Source organism: Pseudophryne corroboree, chromosome 3, assembly GCF_028390025.1.
Source record: "Pseudophryne corroboree isolate aPseCor3 chromosome 3, aPseCor3.hap2, whole genome shotgun sequence".
Taxonomy (NCBI): Eukaryota; Metazoa; Chordata; class Amphibia; order Anura; family Myobatrachidae; genus Pseudophryne; species Pseudophryne corroboree.
Genome location: NC_086446.1, coordinates 36,328,252 through 36,351,316, shown reverse-complemented (window position 1 = coordinate 36,351,316; position 23,065 = coordinate 36,328,252). Strand labels below are relative to the sequence as shown.

Genomic DNA, 23,065 nt, shown 5'->3' with positions numbered 1-23,065 from the left:
GGTAGTGGTCAGGTGTGGCCTCAGAGAACAGATGTAATGTAGCTACACTCACAGACACACACACAGCTACCTGGCACCAAGCAGCATGGCGGCTGAATCCCCAGGACATCTTCCAAACTAAAGGCTAAGTATTGAACTTCACATGGCTAGATAAGGAAACAGACGGATTGCTTTCTGGTTTAAATAGGATATTGTAACTTGGTTGTGTGATTGTTGGGTGTTTGTGGATACTCTGTGAAGTCTGTGATAAATTGGAACAGTATACAATCTGTAGCATAATATTTGTGGTATTTGTTTGCCAATGGAGATTTAAAATAGATTGTGCTGGTTAGTTATAATATATATCCTGTTAATCATAAATACCACCATGCAGTTACGTTTGTGTTAATTACATTGTGATCTGGTCTTGTGATGAATATGCTCTGGTTATTGAGATACTGAAGTTGTTTGGGATGTGAAATTATGAGATGGTTCTAGGAAGTTGGATTACATTGTGAAAGGTGTTTTAGATGGTTTGGAATTGTAAAATCAGAACATATGCATTGTTTTGAGGCTTGGACATTTTGGAAGAAAATGGAGTCTTGTGTTTTCTGCTATGTGATTGTGGTTTAGTATAGAGTGCCATGTGTTTGGACCTGCAAATCTAAAATGGCTGCTGCTGGATGTCTTCCCCTCCCCCTTTCAGCCATGTGGTGTGGTCTTTGGAATCAAGTGGAGGTTTCTCAAAATGGAGTCTAGCTTCCATCCCATGCTGTATTCAGCATTGACTAACTGCGCAGCGATTGTCTCTCACATGTGTAGTTTTATCTGCAACCATGTTGTCTCTTATTTAATGTTATCATGAGCCATTTCTCTCTATCTCTCTCTTCTTCTCTTCCCCTTCCATTTTCCCATAAATAGTAATTGTATTGTATTGTATTTCTTGTGTAGTTATCTGGTTAGGAAGTCTTTGTTATATTGTAGTGTATCATTTGTACTGTTATCCCCTTTTACAAGTATATTAGATATAATACAGTTAATAGGCCTTGGAACCTAAACCAGCATCTGTGTATTTTCTATAGTGATAAGTGTTCATTTGAGCGTCGGTGACGCTCATGCAGCTTTGTAGATAGTCAGGTTACACAAGGTTGCACTTACACCCTGTACTCACATTAAGGTATTCAGTGTATTTCATTGGTATAAGGTTTTAACATAAAGGTATAGTGTTGTAAGCGTCTGCATCGCTGGTGACCTCCTCGTGGTCTCGAGCGTATGCTACGCTACAGCGAATCATTCCCCTAGACATAACCAATAACGTGTCCTGTGATCACTGGGCCGTGAGCGAACGTGACGCTTGAGCGTCTCGCCTACGGCTGAGCGATCGCTACGCAGATAGCGTACCATTACGGTACTTCTTAAGTAAACAGCGTACAGTGTTCTTAGCTTCATAAAGGGTTGTTTATACGACAAAGGAATTTAGCATTGTCAATTGCGGGCTCGTCCTATACTTCTCATATCTGCACTAGGTAGATCAGCAGACATTATCCCTCCAGCAAAGGGTGGGAGGTTGTCTCACAGTGCTGACGGGATAAGCGTCTGCTTCGCTTAGATAAAGAGTGCTGAAGGAACCCGGTAACCGGAGGTAAGAACAGTACGCTATTGTCTTTGAAAATCTGGTTTTTATTTCAATTTGGTGCCAACTACACACTCAGGCCTAGAATAACTTTAGGAGTTTTGAATGATGACTTTCTTTGTGACAAGAGACCGCATGGTCTGTCCACCATTTTGTGTGACCCTCATGGAGGTGGAAGGGGGAGGAGCAGCGGCCATTTTGGGAAGGTCAAAAAAAAAAAAAAAAAAAATTTCTGAGCGGCTGGTTTTCAGTTGACTCAGGAAACAATCAGCCATCCACTGTCAAAAAGAAATCATCATTTAATGAGTTTTTTTTTAATGCATTTATTTAATCTATATCATAGTCAATCATAAGTAATAGTGATTGGTACTTATATGTAATTCCATATGCGGGTGCTTACATCAATGTATGTTATTAGATTAAATTTAGAATTGCATTTTCATCTGTGTAAGTTTCACATCTCACCTTCCTGTTTGCCATTTGCATTGATAACGTGCTGAGAAAAAACAAGCACACAGCATAGAAGATACTGTGTGGTGTTTGGTAAGCGTTTATATAGTGAAATATCGCTTATAGTAAGGCGATACAGAAGCCACAAGACAATAGCACACATTTGTTCAGTTTCCAAAATTTAGTTTAAATACCTTACTTTACTGTAACGCCTCTGGGGAGAGCTATCAGACTACGGGAAATGATTTTTCTGATCAGAAAACTATAAGAATGATAGTGGGTTGAAAACGGTATGAGTGTATTGAATCCCGCTTTGTGGACTTTGTGATCTATGTGATAAAACGGTATTGAATTCCGCTTTGTGGACTTTGTGAACTTTGTGATCTATGTGGAACGTGATGAGCACGATCTGAGTGAAAACGTGCAACAGAGTGTGATAAAGTTTTCGTTGTATTACGCTCTGGCTGTTTTGGAGCACAGTAGGGAGACTCCAATGATCCTACCATTTATGGGCAACAAGTGTCTATAAGTGGTACGATTGGACCGCACGGTTGTATGTGTGACCAATAACGCAACGTGATATGAGGTCGTATATCCATGCGTAAATCATGCCCTCATACGTGTTGTAGGGAGCACATGCAAGCGTGATTTGTGTAAAGAAAAAGGAAGGGAATTTTCTCAGGAAAATCTCTAGAGATAGGGCCTGCAACGGCTACACGTGTCTGCTAGAAGGCGGACCGGAGATACCCGGAGCAGAAGAAGTTCAGTGGAAGAGCTTTAAGGATTTCCAACGAAGTTCTGTGTTTGGTGCATTTTAGGAAGTTTTTCTGTGTTAAAAAGGTCCACAATGGCAGCCAAGTGCACAACACAGAGACGGTCGGAGGTCAGGATTCAGACTCCAGAGGCTTGCAGACCCCGAGGGTCTGCTCGGTTAGTAATGTGGGGGAAATATGGTCCCCACACTGAGACCTTTTGTGATGAATGGACACGAATGACTGCGGGGGATAAGGCACCATTTCCCGGGATAGGTAGTTTTGACTTAGAGGTGTTGCATAATTTAAGGCAAAGGATCAGTCTCATAAAATCCTGGAAACAACGAGTTAAACATGATGATTGTTTGCAGTTATGGCAACAGGAAAGTGAAATGCAAAGAAATGTAACTTACATATCTAACTTTCATCTTGAGAGGAGAGACATGGCATTGAAGAGGATTATGGTTGCAGAGAAATGGCACAATGTTGTACGATAAAAATGCACTTAGTAACTGTATTAAGAATGAAAGTGTTAAATGTAATAATGTTTATGAAAATGAAAGTGTAAAAATTACAAATGTTAACCTGTGCAAGTCGCACCCCATGTTAAACTTCCCTCAGGATTACCAACAAGAAAGTGAGCCCAGAACGATGTCGGCACCTCTTAAAGAAGCCATCCTACAAGACATCCAGGTGGACGCGACCAAATTGGTAAAGGCAATAATCAAACCCCCTAACGGAGGGTCAGGTGAGGTCGTGTCCACAGGTACGTACAATGTTTTATATCACGCACAAACAAATGTACCCCATATTGTAAGACCAAAACAAGGTGATGTAATTGAGTTTAGTCCTGTCAGGGTGATCACAGCCCCCAATGGGAAGACTGACGATCAGGGAATCATTCCCGTCAAGGACAGTGCAATGCGCCATCCCTGGTCCCGGACAGAATTGAGATCAATCATGTCTGATTACCCAGATCCTAGGAAAGATCTAACTGTATGATCAAAGATTCACAGAAGGCATATCAACTCCCTAGACAACGACATAATCATGGTATCCAAGGAACCAGGTAGGTACAGGGAAAGCGGTTGAGGGTGATGAGCATCCAAACGTTTGAGGAGGCATCAAATCAACCAAAACCCCAGGCCATTGGCACATGGAGGAACTTAAGGAGTTGTGATCTGTGCAAAAGAGAACTGCAATAACCCACATAAAGTTAGACCCCCTAGACATGAAAATGAGCAAAAGTTATGACACACCAAATTACAAGCAGGGATCATATAGGAAGAATTTTGGGCCACACCCATAATATATAGTTAGGAAAGGTGATTATTAGGAATGGAGGCAAGCCTGAGGTAACGGTTAATAAATTGGGAGGTCATTCACTGAAGACACAGGAATGACCAGGTTAAACGTTGTAAATGTATTTGTGAAAAATGTTTTTTCTTTCTCTCTCTATCCCCATCTCTGACGATTATTGGTAAGAATTCAAACATTGCATATTCGCTTGGTCCTTGCAGAAGTCTACCAAACCCCAGCATGACCTATCCACCACAATGTATTCTGGCCAGATACAGACAGTGGAATAATGCAAGTGCTGGTGGGGAGGGACTGCTCAAGGAAACCATTAGACACGTAGATACGACAGCCTAATAAGTCTGACAATGTTTTTCTAATGCTAACAATGTTTTCTTAATGTTGACAATGTTTAAAAATGTTTTGTTTCTCTTTTCTCATTGGTGGTTATTGTCGAGTTATGTAATGTATATATGCACATGAATTGTTCTCTATCTCTTTTGTTTTTTTGTTGTCTCTCTCTTCCCACTCATGTTTCCATGGTTTAAAGATGGTATGTCATCCCTCAGTTGGACCAATGGTAATGCCAGATTTTTTCTCCTTACAGAAAGATCGCCGGTTAGGAAGGAATATTGCATCACCAGAATGTTCGTTTGGAAGACTGAGAGACAGCACCTTTGAGAGGACAGCAGAACAAGAAGAACAACAAGACGAGAGAACTTATTATCGTAACAAGTTCTCTCCCCCTCAAACTGTTTTCTTATACCCCCTTTACAAATTTCTTCTTTTCTCCTCCTGTAAGATGGACTTGCCCCAAGAGACTGTGATATGGATTTTCCCGTTAACCATGATGTTGACCAGAGCAGTCTGTTTCGGTGAGAGTACCAGTGAGGTCGAGAAAGGATCCAGAAAGGTCCTGATGACTGAGACGGAGGTGTAAATTTCCAATAGCAACCCAATCACCAAGCAAAGGCGAGTACCGGGCACGATCTAACAACCATGTTATCTGTAAACATTTTCTTTGAAGGATTGTTAGTTCAAAAAGAAAAACTGTATCTGTAGGCTCTGTGACAATGGTTGAAGATGGATGCATAAAGAAATGCCAATCCAGTCTTAATATCCATATGGACCGGCATCCATTGAGTGACTATCACTCCTTAGTGGGTAGTGTGTTAAATAAAACTGATTGTTGGGTATGCTCTCAAGTACCTCAGGGTCATAGTAAATCAGGGCTAGTACCATTTCCTTTAACATTAGGGGAGGTACTTGAGCTAAGTGGTGGGAGACCGGTGGACAGGAGGTTTAACATCTCCAGCCCTCCTAGTTTGAAGCTCCACCAATACCATGTGGATAGGTCCCTCTTATGTTTTAACATCTCCAATCCCAGAAAACCGGGAAATTGGGAAGTGTCATGGAGCAACCTTACCATGACCTTTTCACACAGAGCAGATAGAATGCCTACAGATACAGAGCTCGTACGCCACATAGCCAGTAGAGGAAAATCTTTCCGGTATCGATATACCTTAGGGAATAGGATTACTAGAGTTGGAGAGGTATCACCAGGATACTGTGCACATATCGTACAAACCGATACGTGCATTAAGCAGTTGGAAGAATTAGGGTCAGGAGATTTCACCTGGAAGGTTTGTAACATGGTCATGTCCTTCTCCGTCCCTTATGTTCTCCCCGATGATGCATATTTCATATGCGGGAGAAAGGCGTACAAATGGCTTGCCCCAAACTCTGAAGGATTGTGTTATATTGGGAAAGTATTGCCTGAAGTGATGACTGTTACACATGACAAAATGAAGGACATACACCGTGGTGCCCAAGCTCCTTATACTCACACTCATTACGAGCACCGAGTTAAAAGACAACTGTCAGAAAGGTTAGAGCATCCGGCCTCTGATCTTATCCATGAATCCACCGGGATTCAGGTTCTGGTAGCGTTAGATTTCACTCGTACCGCTCGGGGAGTGATGAATTATAGATACATTTCCGCACTCGCCAATTTGTTAGATAATATCACTGAAATGTATGATGACACGTTTAGATACACTGGAAGAGAACTTCAAGCTTATAAAACAGAACTAGTTCAGCATAGGATGGTTCTTAATTATCTTACAGCAGTAACAGGCGGATATTGTGTTACATTGGCAACACAGTACGGCATAAAGTGTTGCACGTATATCACAAATAGCACCGAGGATCCGGTAGAGGTCATAGACCAAAAGATGGACGATATTCCCCAATTGAAGTGGGAATTTCGTCGAAAACACAATCTCACCCTTGCTGCTGTAGGTAATGAGCTGACTGGTTGGGTGTCATGGTTGAACCCGCGAAATTGGTTCTCCGGTTTAGGAGAGTGGGCTCAAGGAGTCATAATGGATGTTGGAAAGTTTCTACTATGTATCTTAGGTGTCGTTATATCGATTGGATTGATATTTAGATGCGGGCAGGCTTTAATGAGGTGCAAACAAAGTACAAAAGTGATGAGCTTGAGGAGTGAGGAAACTGTAATTAACCTGGATTTGATTTATGACCCAATGATAGAAACCAGAATGTGATGAAAATGCGATTATACGGTCCGTTTCTTTCACCTGTTTTTCTGCTTTTCTCCCAGATACAAAGACCCCCTTGGACGAGGAAGCTGACGAGACGAGATGTATACAGACAACAGACAAGCACCAAAGAAGAAGATTTGACAACTTTAAATATGGACACTTGATGAACTTTGCCATGGATCCCCAGTTTCCCTAGTATCTTTAAACTCACGCTAGCCCAACATTTTTGTAAATCTGATGGCTCAGACAAAGCTATTTGCTCATGCCTAAGGAGCAATACAGCGCAAAGAAGACGACTCTCAACAGATACCGAACACAACCTCAACGACAGATGTACATTTCCCTGACATAGAATATCATTGCATTTTCCATAAGTGTTCTTTATCTTCATCTCTACAACCCTCAGGTAATAACACACATAGACGATAGGGAATACAGGCACAGATATCAGCAACCACATACCTCCCCCATTCATGTATCACCAATTAAAATGTGCATCCCCATTTTGTTACAACCACAGCCGAAATGAGCTCGGTAGAGTTTGACAGCCCATCCACAGACCCTTAGTACGGGATAAGAAGGAATTCAAATGTATACTTCGCAATACCTCGAAGCTTGATGTACAACACGTACGGCACGATGATACATGACCCCCCAAACATGGATTCATACACACATGCTTCTGCTATCTCACTAGGTCATACCCTCTTCACACCTTCTCCTCTCTCCTCCCTTACCCAACCATTGAAATGTATTAACCCCTGACATATATTTTTCTCTTTTTGAAATGTTTTAGGAAGTGGCAGTTATTGGTGACTGCCAAAGGGTGGACTGTCAAAGTCAAAAATATTACATAGAGAGACCATATAAACTGCACACATATAAGTCGCTATACTTGCAAATATGCGCAGCGAGCACAGCAATATATGGAAACACACGCATTTGCTCGGACATGGCACAGAGATGGATTCGGCACTTGTTTCATACAGTACATGGTTATAATAATGAACAGCACCAGACACCAAGGAGATTTAGAATTGGCTAATGAATTAATGTCATGGATGTGTATCATTCGAACCGAACCAGATAAACACATCATGTTTGGTATTGAAGCAAGCAGAATCAGGTGTGGGTTAGTTTGAGGCCTGTTGTGTTGTTGTGGGACATTGCAGCGGATAGATATGATTATATGTATAAAAGCTAAGATCATATTGTTAGAATAATGGATGCTCAAGACAACCTTTTACTAAGTTTCAGGGCTGAACCTGATTAGCATATACAAAGAGAATGGTGACTCAATACAAAGGAGAAAGAAAGACCCCTCCCCCAGGTACTGGTCAAACAGGAAGGTAGTGGTCAGGTGTGGCCTCAGAGAACAGATGTAATGTAGCTACACTCACAGACACACACACAGCTACCTGGCACCAAGCAGCATGGCGGCTGAATCCCCAGGACATCTTCCAAACTAAAGGCTAAGTATTGAACTTCACATGGCTAGATAAGGAAACAGACGGATTGCTTTCTGGTTTAAATAGGATATTGTAACTTGGTTGTGTGATTGTTGGGTGTTTGTGGATACTCTGTGAAGTCTGTGATAAATTGGAACAGTATACAATCTGTAGCATAATATTTGTGGTATTTGTTTGCCAATGGAGATTTAAAATAGATTGTGCTGGTTAGTTATAATATATATCCTGTTAATCATAAATACCACCATGCAGTTACGTTTGTGTTAATTACATTGTGATCTGGTCTTGTGATGAATATGCTCTGGTTATTGAGATACTGAAGTTGTTTGGGATGTGAAATTATGAGATGGTTCTAGGAAGTTGGATTACATTGTGAAAGGTGTTTTAGATGGTTTGGAATTGTAAAATCAGAACATATGCATTGTTTTGAGGCTTGGACATTTTGGAAGAAAATGGAGTCTTGTGTTTTCTGCTATGTGATTGTGGTTTAGTATAGAGTGCCATGTGTTTGGACCTGCAAATCTAAAATGGCTGCTGCTGGATGTCTTCCCCTCCCCCTTTCAGCCATGTGGTGTGGTCTTTGGAATCAAGTGGAGGTTTCTCAAAATGGAGTCTAGCTTCCATCCCATGCTGTATTCAGCATTGACTAACTGCGCAGCGATTGTCTCTCACATGTGTAGTTTTATCTGCAACCATGTTGTCTCTTATTTAATGTTATCATGAGCCATTTCTCTCTATCTCTCTCTTCTTCTCTTCCCCTTCCATTTTCCCATAAATAGTAATTGTATTGTATTGTATTTCTTGTGTAGTTATCTGGTTAGGAAGTCTTTGTTATATTGTAGTGTATCATTTGTACTGTTATCCCCTTTTACAAGTATATTAGATATAATACAGTTAATAGGCCTTGGAACCTAAACCAGCATCTGTGTATTTTCTATAGTGATAAGTGTTCATTTGAGCGTCGGTGACGCTCATGCAGCTTTGTAGATAGTCAGGTTACACAAGGTTGCACTTACACCCTGTACTCACATTAAGGTATTCAGTGTATTTCATTGGTATAAGGTTTTAACATAAAGGTATAGTGTTGTAAGCGTCTGCATCGCTGGTGACCTCCTCGTGGTCTCGAGCGTATGCTACGCTACAGCGAATCATTCCCCTAGACATAACCAATAACGTGTCCTGTGATCACTGGGCCGTGAGCGAACGTGACGCTTGAGCGTCTCGCCTACGGCTGAGCGATCGCTACGCAGATAGCGTACCATTACGGTACTTCTTAAGTAAACAGCGTACAGTGTTCTTAGCTTCATAAAGGGTTGTTTATACGACAAAGGAATTTAGCATTGTCACCCCATAACATGATAGGTAGTTATTCCTGCTTTCCCTAAATACATAAGGAGGCATCTCATATACGTTTCAACCTTATGTATTTATAGGGTCCCCACATCCCCAGCAGTGTGACGAAGCAAAGTGAATCAATTTGTGGAGCACCATAGTTAAGCAGAACCAACAGGATAGAAGCTTATTCTCTGTAAAGTGCGCAGTGGGCAGGGCCTAATGTAATGTAATCTCTGAGACAGTTTGGAGTCCTCATTGCAGAATATTCTGGTCCTCCTTACAATGCTGATAACCCCTCACATACGTCTCTTCTCCCTCTGTATCTTCTACCTTCATATCAGTCACATACATCTCTTCTTCTCCCTCTATATATTCTGCCTTCATATCAGTCACATACGTCTCTTCTTCTCCCTCTATATCTTCTGCCTTCATATCAGTCACATACGTCTCTTCTTCCCCCTCTATATCTTCTGCCTTCATATCAGTCACATACCTCTCTTCTTCTCCCTCTATATCTTCTGCCTTCATATCAGTCACATACGTCTCTTCTTCTCCCTCTATATCTTCTGCCTTCATATCAGTCACATACGTCTCTTCTTCTCCCTCTGTATCCTCTATTTTCATATCAGTCACATACGTCTCTTCTTCTCCCTCTATATCTTCTGCCTTCATATCAGTCACATACATCTCTTCTTCTCCCTCTATATCTTCTGCCTTCATATCAGTCACATACGTCTCTTCTTCTCCCTCTATATCTTCTGACTTCATATCAGTCACATACGTCTCTTCTTCTCCCTCTATATCTTCTGCCTTCTTATCAGTCACATACGTCTCTTCTTCTCCCTCTGTTTCTTCTGCCTTCATATCAGTCACATACGTGTCTTCGTCTCCCTCTGTATCTTCTGCCTTCATATCAGTCACATACATCTCTTCTTCTCCCTCTATATCTTCTGCCTTCATATCAGTCACATACGTCTCTTCTTCTCCCTCTGTATCTTCTACCTTCATATCAGTCACATTCGTCTCTTCTTCTCCCTCTATATCTTCTGCCTTCATATCAGTCACATACGTCTTATAAACGTCAGTTTACTTACAGGACTAAAACGCATATAACTTAAACACACTTGATACATTTTAATATTGAGCCGCTGCGGCTGCAGTAATTAACCTTTCACCTTTATATTATTCACAAACCTTACGTACACAAGGTCGCACAGTGTACGCACTCGATGTGCTGGAAGCACGGAGGTGCTTGGAGGCACGGAGGTGCTTGGAGGCACGGATGCGCTGGAGCAGCGTTTTTCAACCGCTGTGCCGCGGCACACTAGTGTGCCGTGAGCGGTTGCCAAGTGTGCCGCTGCCCACCAGAGATGCCCGCTGCCACCACCCACCAGAGATGCCGTCGCCTGTCAGGGGTACCGCCGTTGTCACTAGCTGTCTCGGGCAGCGCTGTCCTCTTCCGAAAGCCGGCCCATGACCTATGGTGACGTGAGCGACTCATAGGTCTCACACGCCACGTAGCCTTGCCGCCCGCCCACTGCTGCTCCGTGCTGCAGGACTCCGGAGTCTCCATGCCTTCTGAGCGCTCCTCAGTCCTCACTGGTCGCGCCACAGGCTGAGGTGGAGAGCTTTTATACAGCCACAGGTTAAATTCTAATAATCATGTTTTTATTTATGTATGGAATTACTGGGGGGGTGGGGGGGGGGGCAGGCTATGTGGGGAATTACTGGGGGCAGACTGTGTGTGGCATTACTGGGGCAGCAGGCTATGTGGGGAATTACTGGGGGGGGGCAGGCTGTGTGTGGCATTACTGGGGCAGCAGGCTATGTGTGGAATTACTGGAGGGGAAGGCTATGTGTGGCATTACTGGGGGGGCAGGATATGTGGGGAATTACATGGGGGGGGGCAGGCTGTGTGTGGCATTACTGGGGCAGCAGGCTATGTGTGGAATTACTGGGGGGAAGGCTATGTGTGGCATTACTGGGGGGGCAGGCTATGTGTGGAATTACTGGGGGGGGGCAGGCTGTATGTGGCATTACTGGGGGGACAGGCTATGTATGTAATTACTAATTACTGGGGGGGCAGGCTATGTGGTGAATTACTGGGGAGGGGGGCAGGCTGTGTGTGCAATTACTGGGGCGGCAGGCTATGTGTGGCATTACTGGGGGGACAGGCTATGTGGGGAATTACTGGGGGGGAGCAGGCTGTGTGTGTCATTACTGGGGGGACAGGCTATGTGGGGAATTACTGGTGGGGGGGGGCAGGCTGTGTGTGGAATTACTGGGGGGGGCAGGCTGTGTGTGGCATTACTGGGGAGACAGGCTATGTGGGGAATTACTGGGTGGGCAGGCTATGTGTGGAATTACTGGGGGGGCATGTTATGTGTGGAATTAATTGGGGAAAAGGCAGGCTATGTGTGGAATTAATATGGGGGGATATTTTGTGGAATTACTGGGGTGGGTGGGCCGTAAGGCCAATGAGTGGAATCACTATGGGGCAGTGTGTGGCATTACTGTGGGGGACAATATGTTTTATTAATGCAGGGGCCAATGTACTTTATTACTGTGGGGTGCAATGTGCTTCATTATTGTGGGGGCCAATGTGCTTTATTACTGTGGATGACAATGTATTTTATTACTGTGAGGTTGAAAGCATTAGTTTTGTTACAGTGTGGGCCAATATATGTTGAGATTTGTTATTATATATTATATTTGCTTTGAAAAAAAACCTGATGGTGTGCCTTGGCAATTTTAAAATCTTGATCAGTGTGCCACGAGTTTAAAAAGGTTGAAAATCACTGCGCTGGAGGCACGGAGCACTGGAGATCACAGGTACAGTTGAACGATGATACTCAGGCGCCGGAGCACTGCCCGGCGTCTGAATTTAAACTTCCCGCCAGGACCTGATTGGAGGGCGGGCCGATGACGTCACCCGCAGCTCCCGAGAACGTCGGACGTGGAGGCCTGCTAGCCGGAGCGCCGGGACCCGCCAGCGAGGACAGCCGCACGGAGACCCAGCGCGCCCGGAGAGGTAAGTATTGAGACCGCAGCGCCGTGAAGGTACCCCCTCCTCTAGGAGTGGCCCCTGGACACTTTCCCGGCTTCGTAGGATGTCTAGCATGGAAGATCCGGACTAGTCGAGGAGCCGAGACCTCAGAAGCCTTTATCCAACTTCTCTCCTCAGGACCATATCCTTTCCATTCCACCAGATATTGCAGATTCTTGTGAAGGTAACGAGAGTCTAGAATATTTTTGATCTCGAAGTCTGTTCCTGTTTTAGTCTCCACTGAGGTGGGGCTAGAGGACTTTGAATGGAAACGATTAAGGACGAGAGGACGAAGAAGAGAAACATGGAAGGCGTTTGGTATACGTAGGTGCAAAGGTAAACCCAGCTTGCAGACCACAGGATTCAGGACTTGTAGCACAGGGTAAGGACCGATGAATCTTGGAGCAAACTTCATGGTGGGCACCTTCAACCGGAGATTATGTGTGGACAGCCATACCCTGTCGCCAACCTTGTATTGTGGAGCGGCTCGCCGTTTCTTATCCGCAAAGAACTTGTACCGGACTGAAACCTTCTTAAGATCTTAATCTGATCCAGACGTCCGGACAACTCCTGGAGGTACTGCATCACCTGTCCTTGTGCTGCTTCCTGACTTTGTACACGGGAAGCCAGGTCCTGGATGGCACTTGAGTCCGTGTTCCTATTCCCCAGGTCCATGTGGCGCCTGAGTATACTATCACTGACCTGGTTTGAGGAGGTTGTGGACTTGGGGTTTCTTCCGATGACCGGGAAGTGGAACCGTAACTGGGCCGCAGCAGAGATGGCCGGATGTAAGTCTTCCTCATGCAGGATCTGATCGGCGAACAGGAGGCACGTGCGGACGCTGAAGGTCTCCTGAAAGAGATAACTTGACAGGTGCTGGTAAATCACGGAGGTGCTCGTAGGAACGGATGTGCTGGAGGCACGGAGGTGCGTGGAGGCACGGATGTGCTGGAGGCACGGATGTGCTTGGAGGCACGGATGTGCTGGAGGCACGGAGGTGCTTGGAGGCACAAATGTGCTGGAGGCACGGAGGTGCTTGGAGGCACGGAGGTGCTTAGAGGCACGGAGGTGCTGGAGGCACGGAGGTGCTTGGAGGCACGGAGGTGCTTGGAGGCTCGGAGGTGCTGGAGGCACGGATGTGCTGGAGGCACGGAGGTGCTTGGAGGCACGGAGGTGCTGGAGGCACGGATGTGCTGGAGGCACGGATGTGCTTGGAGGCACGGAGGTGCTTGGAGGCACAGAGGTGCTTGGAGGCACAGATGCGCTGGAGGCACGGAGCACTGGAGATCACAGGTACAGTTGAACGATGATACTCAGGCGCCGGAGCACTGCCCGGCGTCTGAATTTAAACTTCCCGCCAGGACCTGATTGGAGGACGGGCCGATGACGTCACTCGCAGCTCCCGAGGACGTCGGACGTGGAGGCCTGCTAGCCGGAGCGCCGGACGCCGGGACAGCCGCACGGAGACCCAGCGTGCCTGGAGAGGTAAGTATTGAGACCGCGGCGCCGTGACACACAATGTAAGAGGGTATGCAAAGTATCGGTGCCCTTTGTGTACGCTTTTGGCGACAAAAAAAAAATTCACAGATTTTTAAATAGCCTTTTTTCCTGTTTTACGGGTTCTATCAGCACCTCTGAAGACCAGACAGAGCAGACGCAATCTAACAGCACACAAATAGGGTTTTCAGCACATCCATCGACCAGGAAAAGGTTACGTAGGATAACTTTCCGCCCTTTGCTGATACATTAAGTCTGCTATGACCTGTTAGGCTGTGAGCATGTGAAAATCGGATGATGCCCCCAATTGTAAACGCTGGTTTACTTACAGGACTAAAAAGCATATACCTTAAACACACTTGTTACACTTTAATATTGAGCCGCTGCGGCCGCAGTAATTAACCTTTCAACTTTATATTATTTAGAAACCTTACGTACACAAGGTCGCAGAGTGTACGCACTCTGCGTATGTACGCCAAGAGGGCATAGGGGGTGATTCCAAGTTGATCGCAGCAGGATTTTTGATAGCAATTGGGCAAAACCATGTGCACTGCAGGGGAGGCAGATATAACATGTGCAGAAAGAGTTAGATTTGGGTGGCTTATTTTGTTTCTGTGCAGGGTAAATACTGGCTGCTTTATTTTTACACTGCAAATTAGATTGCAGATTGAACACACCACACCCAAATCTAACTCTCTCTGCACATGTTATATCTGCCTCCCCTGCACTGCACATGGTTTTGCCCAACTGCTAAAAAATTTCCTGCTGCGATCAACTTGGAATTACCCCCATAGTGACTACACAGTTTGCGTACACAGGCCTATACGCCGTTAGCACAATGCAGCAGCCCGAGTGGCTGTAAATACACTTTAAACCTTAGCAAGAAAATGGAACACGACACCAATTGTAATTCAAAACTAGGTTGGGGTCTAACCCACCAACGGTTCTTTACTTGCAGGGGGTAACAATATAAACAATACAATACAATAGAATAGAATAATGGCTACAGTCAATGGTACATACTTGTTTAGTTTCGCCTGCGTTTCCCAGTCTGGTCCTCAGTCATCAGGGTAGATGACCTTTAGAGTCTGTGTCTGACCAGGCATGCAGCTGGCTCTTTTATACAATCTTCCAAAACCTAACACAATGGATAATGTAATCTGTTTGTCCATTGGACACAGGGATGGTCATTTACAGTACAGGAGAGGTCATTGGTTAGTTTGAATAGGTGGGTGATGTCTGTTCCAGGTGCTCTTGCAGGTGGTCTCCACTGGGTTCCCGTCGCATACCAAATGTACAGTAAACACAGTATATATTTATATTCTACTCCTGCGCATAACTATTCGCAGGACCGTGCGATCTTCAGCAAACCAACACCGGAATATTGCCCTTAAAACACCCTACAGCTGGATACCAAACACCATATAACCTTGTTCTGTCCGCTCCTATCCTGTAAAGGTGAATCCCTTTGTTCTGATACAATTTAAACTGTTGTAACTTGCTGGAGTGGTGCAGGGAGACTATGTGTACATTGTGCACTATTTGGATTAAATATGTAATGTGTTTTTATGGCTTTTTCCATGCGACTACAAACACTACCGTAAATACTCATACCACGCGCTAATGCGCAGGACCGCGGGAGCGTCCATACGCAAATTGCGAATATGCGCACGCGCGGAAGAACAAGTACGCGCACGGAGACCATCTGTGTGTAGTTTGTTTGTGATGTGTGTATTGCAATATTTTCTGACTTTGACAGTCTCTTCTCCCTCAGTATCTTCTACTTTAATATTAGTCAGAATTTCACCCTAAATAATCCACAAAATAAAATAATTTTTTTTATAATTTCAGATTTCATTGAGATTAAACTCATGACTATTAGTGCATTAAACTACAGATCATACAGTGACAGTCACATTTGTATATTGGTAAAACCCTAAATCCCACCTACCTGATCCTCCTGTGGGATCCTGTGATTCTCCTCTGTACAGTCCTGGAAATACAGAAGACGGGGACATCTCTCTGGGGTATCTCGGTTACTGCGCCCATCTTTAGGAGACGCACAGTGACTGAGTGCAGTGTATATATGTGATTAGCAGGTGACGTCTGTACAGTAACATTAGCCCGTAGCGCGATAGAGAAACAGGAATGACTCTATGCTGCAATCGCTTTAAACAAAGGGCCACAATTTTATTTTCTCAAAAATCACAATCCCCCCAAGGCATGTCTATATATATGCCAGCCCAGAATAACACCCATTTCCTTATACTCCAGCCTAGAGCCCCCTTAGTCACATCTTTATATGCCAGTACTCCCCCCTCCCCCCCTTATGTCCTTATATTTGAGCCAAGAGTCCCCCTTAGTCATCTCCTTACATGCCAGCCCAGAACCTCCCCATCATGAAGTTATACGCTGCGACAGCTCGCCCACACTGCAACCTCACTGTCCTTCTGCTGCGACTGCACGCGCTTTGGAGACGCTGCATGTAAATGATCACTGTGAGTGATGTTACAGACAGAAGATTATGGAGAAATACATTTTCTTTTTTCAGTATAAGGACAAACTGGTTTCAGTCTTCATCTTTATCTTTCATAGGAATAAGTGAGACCAGTCAGTCAGACTTAATCCCCTGCTGTAATGACTTAATCCCCTGCTGTATTGTTCTCTCTGTATTGTATTGCAGCTGAGAACAATAGATGAAAGACTTATGATAATAAATCTTGGTGCACCTAGGTGCAGCAGAGAAGCCAAGATAAATGTGGCTCCGTCTGTATTTTATACATGAAGAATTATTAAAAACTAATCCCTTTGGAAATGACATATTATTAGGACTAAAAATAACAGCGCTGCTAAACCGTTGTTCCTTCTCTACATATGTAGTGTGAGTGCAAGCTCCATGCCTTACAGAGATTAGTTTTTATAGTGACTGAAATGTGCTCACCTGTGCTGATATCTGTAGGGGTTTCCTCCTCCTTACACTGCTGATCACCCCTCACATACGTCTCTTCTTCTTTTATATCTTCTACCTTCATAGCTGTCATGTCTTCACCCTATATCACCCACAGAACAATAAGATATCTCTTCAGTAATGTTTGATTGCATTTTGTTTTATAGAAGAAACACAGGATTATCGGTATATAAGACACACAGACGCATTACAGATCATATAGTGACAGTCACTGTGATATATTGGTGTGACCCTAAATCCCACCTACCTGATCCTCCTGTGATTCTCCTCTGTACAGTGCTGGGAATACAGAGGACGGGGACATCTCTCTGGGGTATCTCGGTTACTGGGATCATGCATCCTTACACCCTATACGTACTATGTGTAGGGTGACTATAATCAGATATTAGTTACTCTGGAATACTCAGGTGATGCTGCTCTGAATTATTACATGACATATAAGCAGCGTGACGCACTACATATAATACGCTCTCTGTCTACAGCCGTGGTCGAAAGTTCTGAGAATGACACAAGTATTGGTTGTCACAAAGTTTGCTGCTTCTCTGTTTTAAGACCTTTTTGTCAGATGTTACTATGGTATACTGAAGTAAAATTACTTCATTTCATAAGCATCAAAGGCTTTTATTGAGAATTACATGAATCAATATTTGCAGTGTTGACCCTTCTTTTTCGAGACCTCTGCAATTCGCCCTGGCATGCTGTCAATCAGCTTCTGGGCCACATACTGACTGATGGCTGGCCATTCTTGCCCAATCAATGCTTGGAGTGTGTCAGAATTTGTAGGGTTTTGTTTGGCCACCCGTCTCTTGAGGATTGACCACAAGTTCTCAATAGGATTAAGGTCTGGGGAGCTTCCTGACCATGGACCCAAAGTTTCAATGTTTTGTTCCCTGAGCCACTTGGTTATCACTTTTGGCTTATGGCAAGGTGCTGCATCATGCTGGAGAAGGCAATGTTCCTCACCAAACTGTCCTTGGATGGTTGGGAGAAGTTGCTCTTGGAGGATGTTTTGGTACCATTCTTTATTCATGGCTGTGTTCTTAGGCAGAATTGTGAGTCAGCCCACACCCTTGGCTGAGAAGCCACCCCACACATGAATGGTGCCAGGACACTCTACTGTTGGCATGACACAGGCCTGATGGTAGCGCTCACCTTTCCTTCTCCGGACAAGGGCAGCAAAGAAGCCACTTCTCTCCAGGAAAAACATCACGGACAGACTGACATTCTGCATAAGTTACAGGGATTGGATTGCTGAGAACAGTGGTAAAGTCATTTTCTCTGGTGAAGCCCCTTATAGATTGTTTGGGGCATCTGGAAAAACGCTTGTCCAGGGAAGAAAAGGTGAGTGCTACCATCCGTCCTGTATCATGAGAGAAGTAAAGCATCCTAAGACCAACCATGTGTGGGGTTGCTTCTCAGCCTTTTTCAACAGGCCTGAGACCGAGGAGTTTACCAGGATCGGAGACCTGCCAATTTCGACCCAGGATGACCCTTCACATAGAAGAAACGCCCCCGTTGATCCACAAATTACTGGGTAGAAATTCTTGACCCGGTAATTTGCTCACCTGTGTGAAAGGGGGGTCAAGCAGGGGCCGGCAAAACGACCCGGCACTCAAATGCTGGGCAAAAGCCAGGATTCTCAGACAGTCCTATCTGAAAGTGGTGTAAACCAGTGATTAGAGCCCTTTAGTTACGTGGCCAGGACCCAACTGTGTCTTTCACACAAATGTTTCTCCAGATCCTTCTTATATCATCACATAAACGCATACAGAAATGTTATATATATTAGGTATTATTACTTTCCCCAGCCATTCATTATCTAGTTACTATTTCTTTACAGCGAACAGCACACAAAAGTCTGCTCCATCAGTATATTAATACCGCAGAATTCAAGAGCCCTGTAAGCTAATAATAATAACAGAACTCCACTGGCTGCTTCCCAAAACATAACAAAAACAGGACAACACAGGATACTCCACCTGTAGAATAATAATAAGAAAACACAGGCTGCTCCCCCTGTACAATAATAAAAAAAGGACACCACAGGCCACTCCCCCTGGAAAATAATAATAACAGGACACCACAGGATGATCCCCCTGTATAATAAGAACAGGACACCACAGGCCACTCCCCCTGTATAATAATAACAACAACAGGACACCACAGGCCTCTCCCCCTGTATAATAATAACAACAACAGGACACCACAGGCTGCTCTCCCTGTATAATAACAATAATAGGACACCACAAGCTGCTCCCCCTGTATAATAATAATAGGACACCACAAGCTGCTCCCCCTGTATAATAATGGCAGGACACTACAGGACACTCCCCCTGAATTATTATAATAATAATAATAATAATAATAATAAACAACAACAGGACACTACAGGCTGCTCTCCCCCTGTATAATAGTAACAGGATACCACAGGCCGCTCCCCCTGTAAAATAATAATAATAATAATAATACCAACAACAGGACACCACAGACTGCTCCCCCTGCATAATAATAACAGGACAACACAGGCTGCTCCCACTGTATATTAATAACAGGACAACACAGGTCACTCTACCTGTATAATAATAATAACAACAACAGATCACCACAGGCTGCTCCCCCTGGAAAATAATAACAACAGGACACCACAGGCTGCTCCTCCTGTATAATAAGAGACTATTACCTGCTGCTGTCTCTCTGCCTCCTACACACGGGGGTAGACACCGTAGACACAACCTACACACGAGACACCCGGAAGTTGCCTACGCGTCAGAGGGCGGGAACACCAGGTGGAACGCACGTACTGGAAGAATGTGGACCGCACAATCCGGAAGTATGGTGGAACGCACAGACCGGAAATACGGTGGACCGCACAGGCCGAAAGTGAGGTGAGCTCCCCGGAAGTATGCAGTGTAACGTCCTGGGACTCCTTCTAAGACAGGCGGTGAGTGGCAGGGGGTGAGTGTCTCCTCAGATGTATAATAAGAGGTGGGAGGTGAGTGAGGGGGGATATGAGGCACCCATCCCCCACTGTGTATGATGGGAGAGGTATTGCTGCAGTCACATCACTTCTAGTAATAATCCTAATAGCTAAATAATAACTAATAATAATAATGTCACAAATACGTCACTGGGCTGAGACCGCGCCATAGTGGCCTTAATAACCCCCTTGCAGTTATTACCGGAGCAGTGCCATATATACCGCACACCCGTGTCACCGCGGCATAACCCCCCCCCCTTCTACTGTGACATCCCTCATCTGTGTCACTAAAACAGGGACATTAAGTAAAATTGAGGAATCATGTTAATCTCTAGCAATAGAACAAACGTAAATCTAAAAATAAAAATCAAATAAAGAAAAATAAAAAATAAAATATAAATAAAACAGGTACCTGGCCGGAGCGGTGACAAATTCAGTGAATGTCATAGTTATGTCACACTTACCTGTAGCTATGTAATAGGGACATTGGGGGTCATTCCGAATTGATCGCACGCTGCCGATTTTTCGCAGCGCAGCGATCAGGTAAAAAAATGGCAAAATTGTGCATGCGTACGCGCAGCAGTGCGCACGCGCGTCGTACGGGTACAAACAGCACCGTTGCTGTGCAATGCTTCTAGTGACGAATCCATTCGCACAGCCGATCGCAAGTAGATTGACAGGAAGAGGGCGTTTGTGGGTGTCAACTGACCGTTTTCTGGGAGTGGTAGGGAAAACGCAGGCGTGGCCGGGCGTTTGCAGGACGGGTATCGGACGTCAATTCAAGGACCTCCGTCGCTGGAATCATCGCACAGGATAAGTAATTATAGGGCACACCACAAAATGTTTTGTAACGCTCGGCTGCACATGCGATCGCACACCTGCAAAGCTAAAATACACTCCCCCCTGGGCGGCAACAATGCGTTTGCACGGCTGCTAAAAGTAGCTAGCGAGCGAACAACTCGGAATGAGGACCTCTGCCGGAGATGAGAGCCAGTCAGGGAAGGTCACAGGGGATGGTATCGGGAACCCGACGCTTGAGATGTCACATCCCTCATCTGGAGCAACAACACAATAAAAGTAAAATTGAGAAATAACGTTACTCTCTAGCAATAAAAAACCCATAAACAATTATCAACTGCTGGGAATGGGACATTATACAGTAACACCGGGGATGTGTCTGGGAGATGACTGGAGAGGTGACTGCTGGGAATGGGACATTATACAGTAACACCAGGGGATGTGTCTGGGAGATGACTGGAGAGGTGACTGCTGGGAATGGGACATTATACAGTAACACCAGGGGACGTGTCTGGGTGATGACTGGAGAGGTGACTGCTGGGAATGGGACATTATACAGTAACACCAGGGGACGTGTCTGGGTGATGACTGGAGAGGTGACTGCTGGGAATGGGACATTATACAGTAACACCAGGGGACGTGTCTGGGTGCTGACTGGAGAGGTGACTGCTGGGAATGGGACATTATACAGTAACACCAGGGGATGTGTCTGGGAGATGACTGGAGAGGTGACTGCTGGGAATGGGACATTATACAGTAACACCGGGGGACGTGTCTGGGTGATGACTGGAGAGGTGACTGCTGGGAATGGGACATTATACAGTAACACCAGGGGACGTGTCTGGGTGATGACTGGAGAGGTGACTGCTGGGAATGGGACATTATACAGTAACACCAGGGGATGTGTCTGAATGATGACTGGAGAGGTGACTGCTGGGAATGGGGCGTTATACAGTAACACCAGGGGATGTGTCTGGGTGATGACTGGAGAGGTGACTGCTGGGAATGGGACATTATACAGTAACACCAGGGGATGTGTCTGGGAGATGACTGGAGAGGTGACTGCTGGGAATGGGACATTATACAGTAACACCGGGGGACGTGTCTGGGTGATGACTGGAGAGGTGACTGCTGGGAATGGGACATTATACAGTAACACCAGGGAATGTGTCCGGGTGATGACTGGAGAGGTGACTGCTGGGAATGGGACATTATACAGTAACACCAGGGGACGTGTCTGGGTGATGACTGGAGAGGTGACTGCTGGGAATGGGACATTATACAGTAACACCAGGGGATGTGTCTGGGTGATGACTGGAGAGGTGACTGCTGGGAATGGGACATTATACAGTAACACCAGGGGATGTGTCTGGGAGATGACTGGAGAGGTGACTGCTGGGAATGGGACATTATACAGTAACACCAGGGGATGTGTCTGGGAGATGACTGGAGAGGTGACTGCTGGGAATGGGACATTATACAGTAACACCGGGGGACGTGTCTGGGTGATGACTGGAGAGGTGACTGCTGGGAATGGGACATTATACAGTAACACCAGGGAATGTGTCCGGGTGATGACTGGAGAGGTGACTGCTGGGAATGGGACATTATACAGTAACACCAGGGGACGTGTCTGGGTGATGACTGGAGAGGTGACTGCTGGGAATGGGACGTTATACAGTAACACCAGGGTATGTGTCTGAGTGATGACTGGAGAGGTGACTGCTGGGAATGGGACATTATACAGTAACACCGGGGGACGTGTCTGGGTGATGACTGGAGAGGTGACTGCTGGGAATGGGGCATTATACAGTAACACCAGGGGTCGTGTCTGGGTGATGACTGGAGAGGTGACTGCTGGGAATGGGACATTATACAGTAACACCAGGGGTCGTGTCTGGGTGATGACTGGAGAGGTGACTGCTGGGAATGGGCCATTATACAGTAACACCAGGGGACGTGTCTGGGTGATGACTGGAGAGGTGACTGCTGGGAATGGGACATTATACAGTAACACCGGGGGATGTGTCTGGGTGATGACTGGAGAGGTGACTGCTGGGAATGGGAGATTATACAGTAACACCAGGGGATGTGTCTGGGTGATGACTGGAGAGGTGACTGCTGGGAATGGGGAATTATACAGTAACACCAGGGGACGTGTCTGGGTGATGACTGGAGAGGTGACTGCTGGGAATGGGACATTATACAGTAACACCGGGGGATGTGTCTGGGTGATGACTGGAGAGGTGACTGCAGGGAATGGGACATTAAACAGTAACACCAGGGGACGTGTCTGGGTGA

At 45.3% G+C, this 23,065-nt stretch overlaps 2 protein-coding genes across 6 annotated transcripts in view; one reads left to right on the top strand and one right to left on the bottom strand.

Annotated features, from left to right (window-relative positions):
• LOC135054636 (zinc finger protein OZF-like) overlaps positions 1 to 19,765 on the bottom strand; it is a 49,945-nt gene extending 30,180 nt beyond the window's left edge. Inside the window, exons 1-3 of one of the 3 annotated variants that reach the window (XM_063957856.1) lie at positions 19,670 to 19,765; positions 16,963 to 17,071; positions 15,973 to 16,014 (exon numbers count right to left, since the gene is read on the bottom strand). In XM_063957856.1, coding sequence (XP_063813926.1) covers positions 15,973 to 16,014; positions 16,963 to 17,062 — 142 coding nt within the window. In that variant the 5' untranslated portion in view covers positions 17,063 to 17,071; positions 19,670 to 19,765. Of the gene's footprint in view, positions 1 to 15,972; positions 16,015 to 16,962; positions 17,072 to 19,561; positions 19,645 to 19,669 lie in introns of those variants that run through there. The other 2 variants (XM_063957857.1, XM_063957858.1) reach the window with 2 other exon arrangements.
• Positions 19,766 to 19,859: 94 nt separating this feature from the next.
• The window catches only part of LOC135054640 (zinc finger protein 304-like), a 56,806-nt gene continuing 53,600 nt past the window's right edge, over positions 19,860 to 23,065 (top strand). For all 3 annotated transcript variants that reach the window (XR_010243545.1, XM_063957870.1, XM_063957871.1), the window contains exon 1: positions 19,860 to 19,930. Coding sequence is in view for 2 of the 3 variants with exons in the window: in XM_063957870.1 (XP_063813940.1) it covers positions 19,892 to 19,930 (39 nt within the window). In the remaining variant the exon portion in view is untranslated. The remainder of the gene's footprint in view (positions 19,931 to 23,065) is intronic.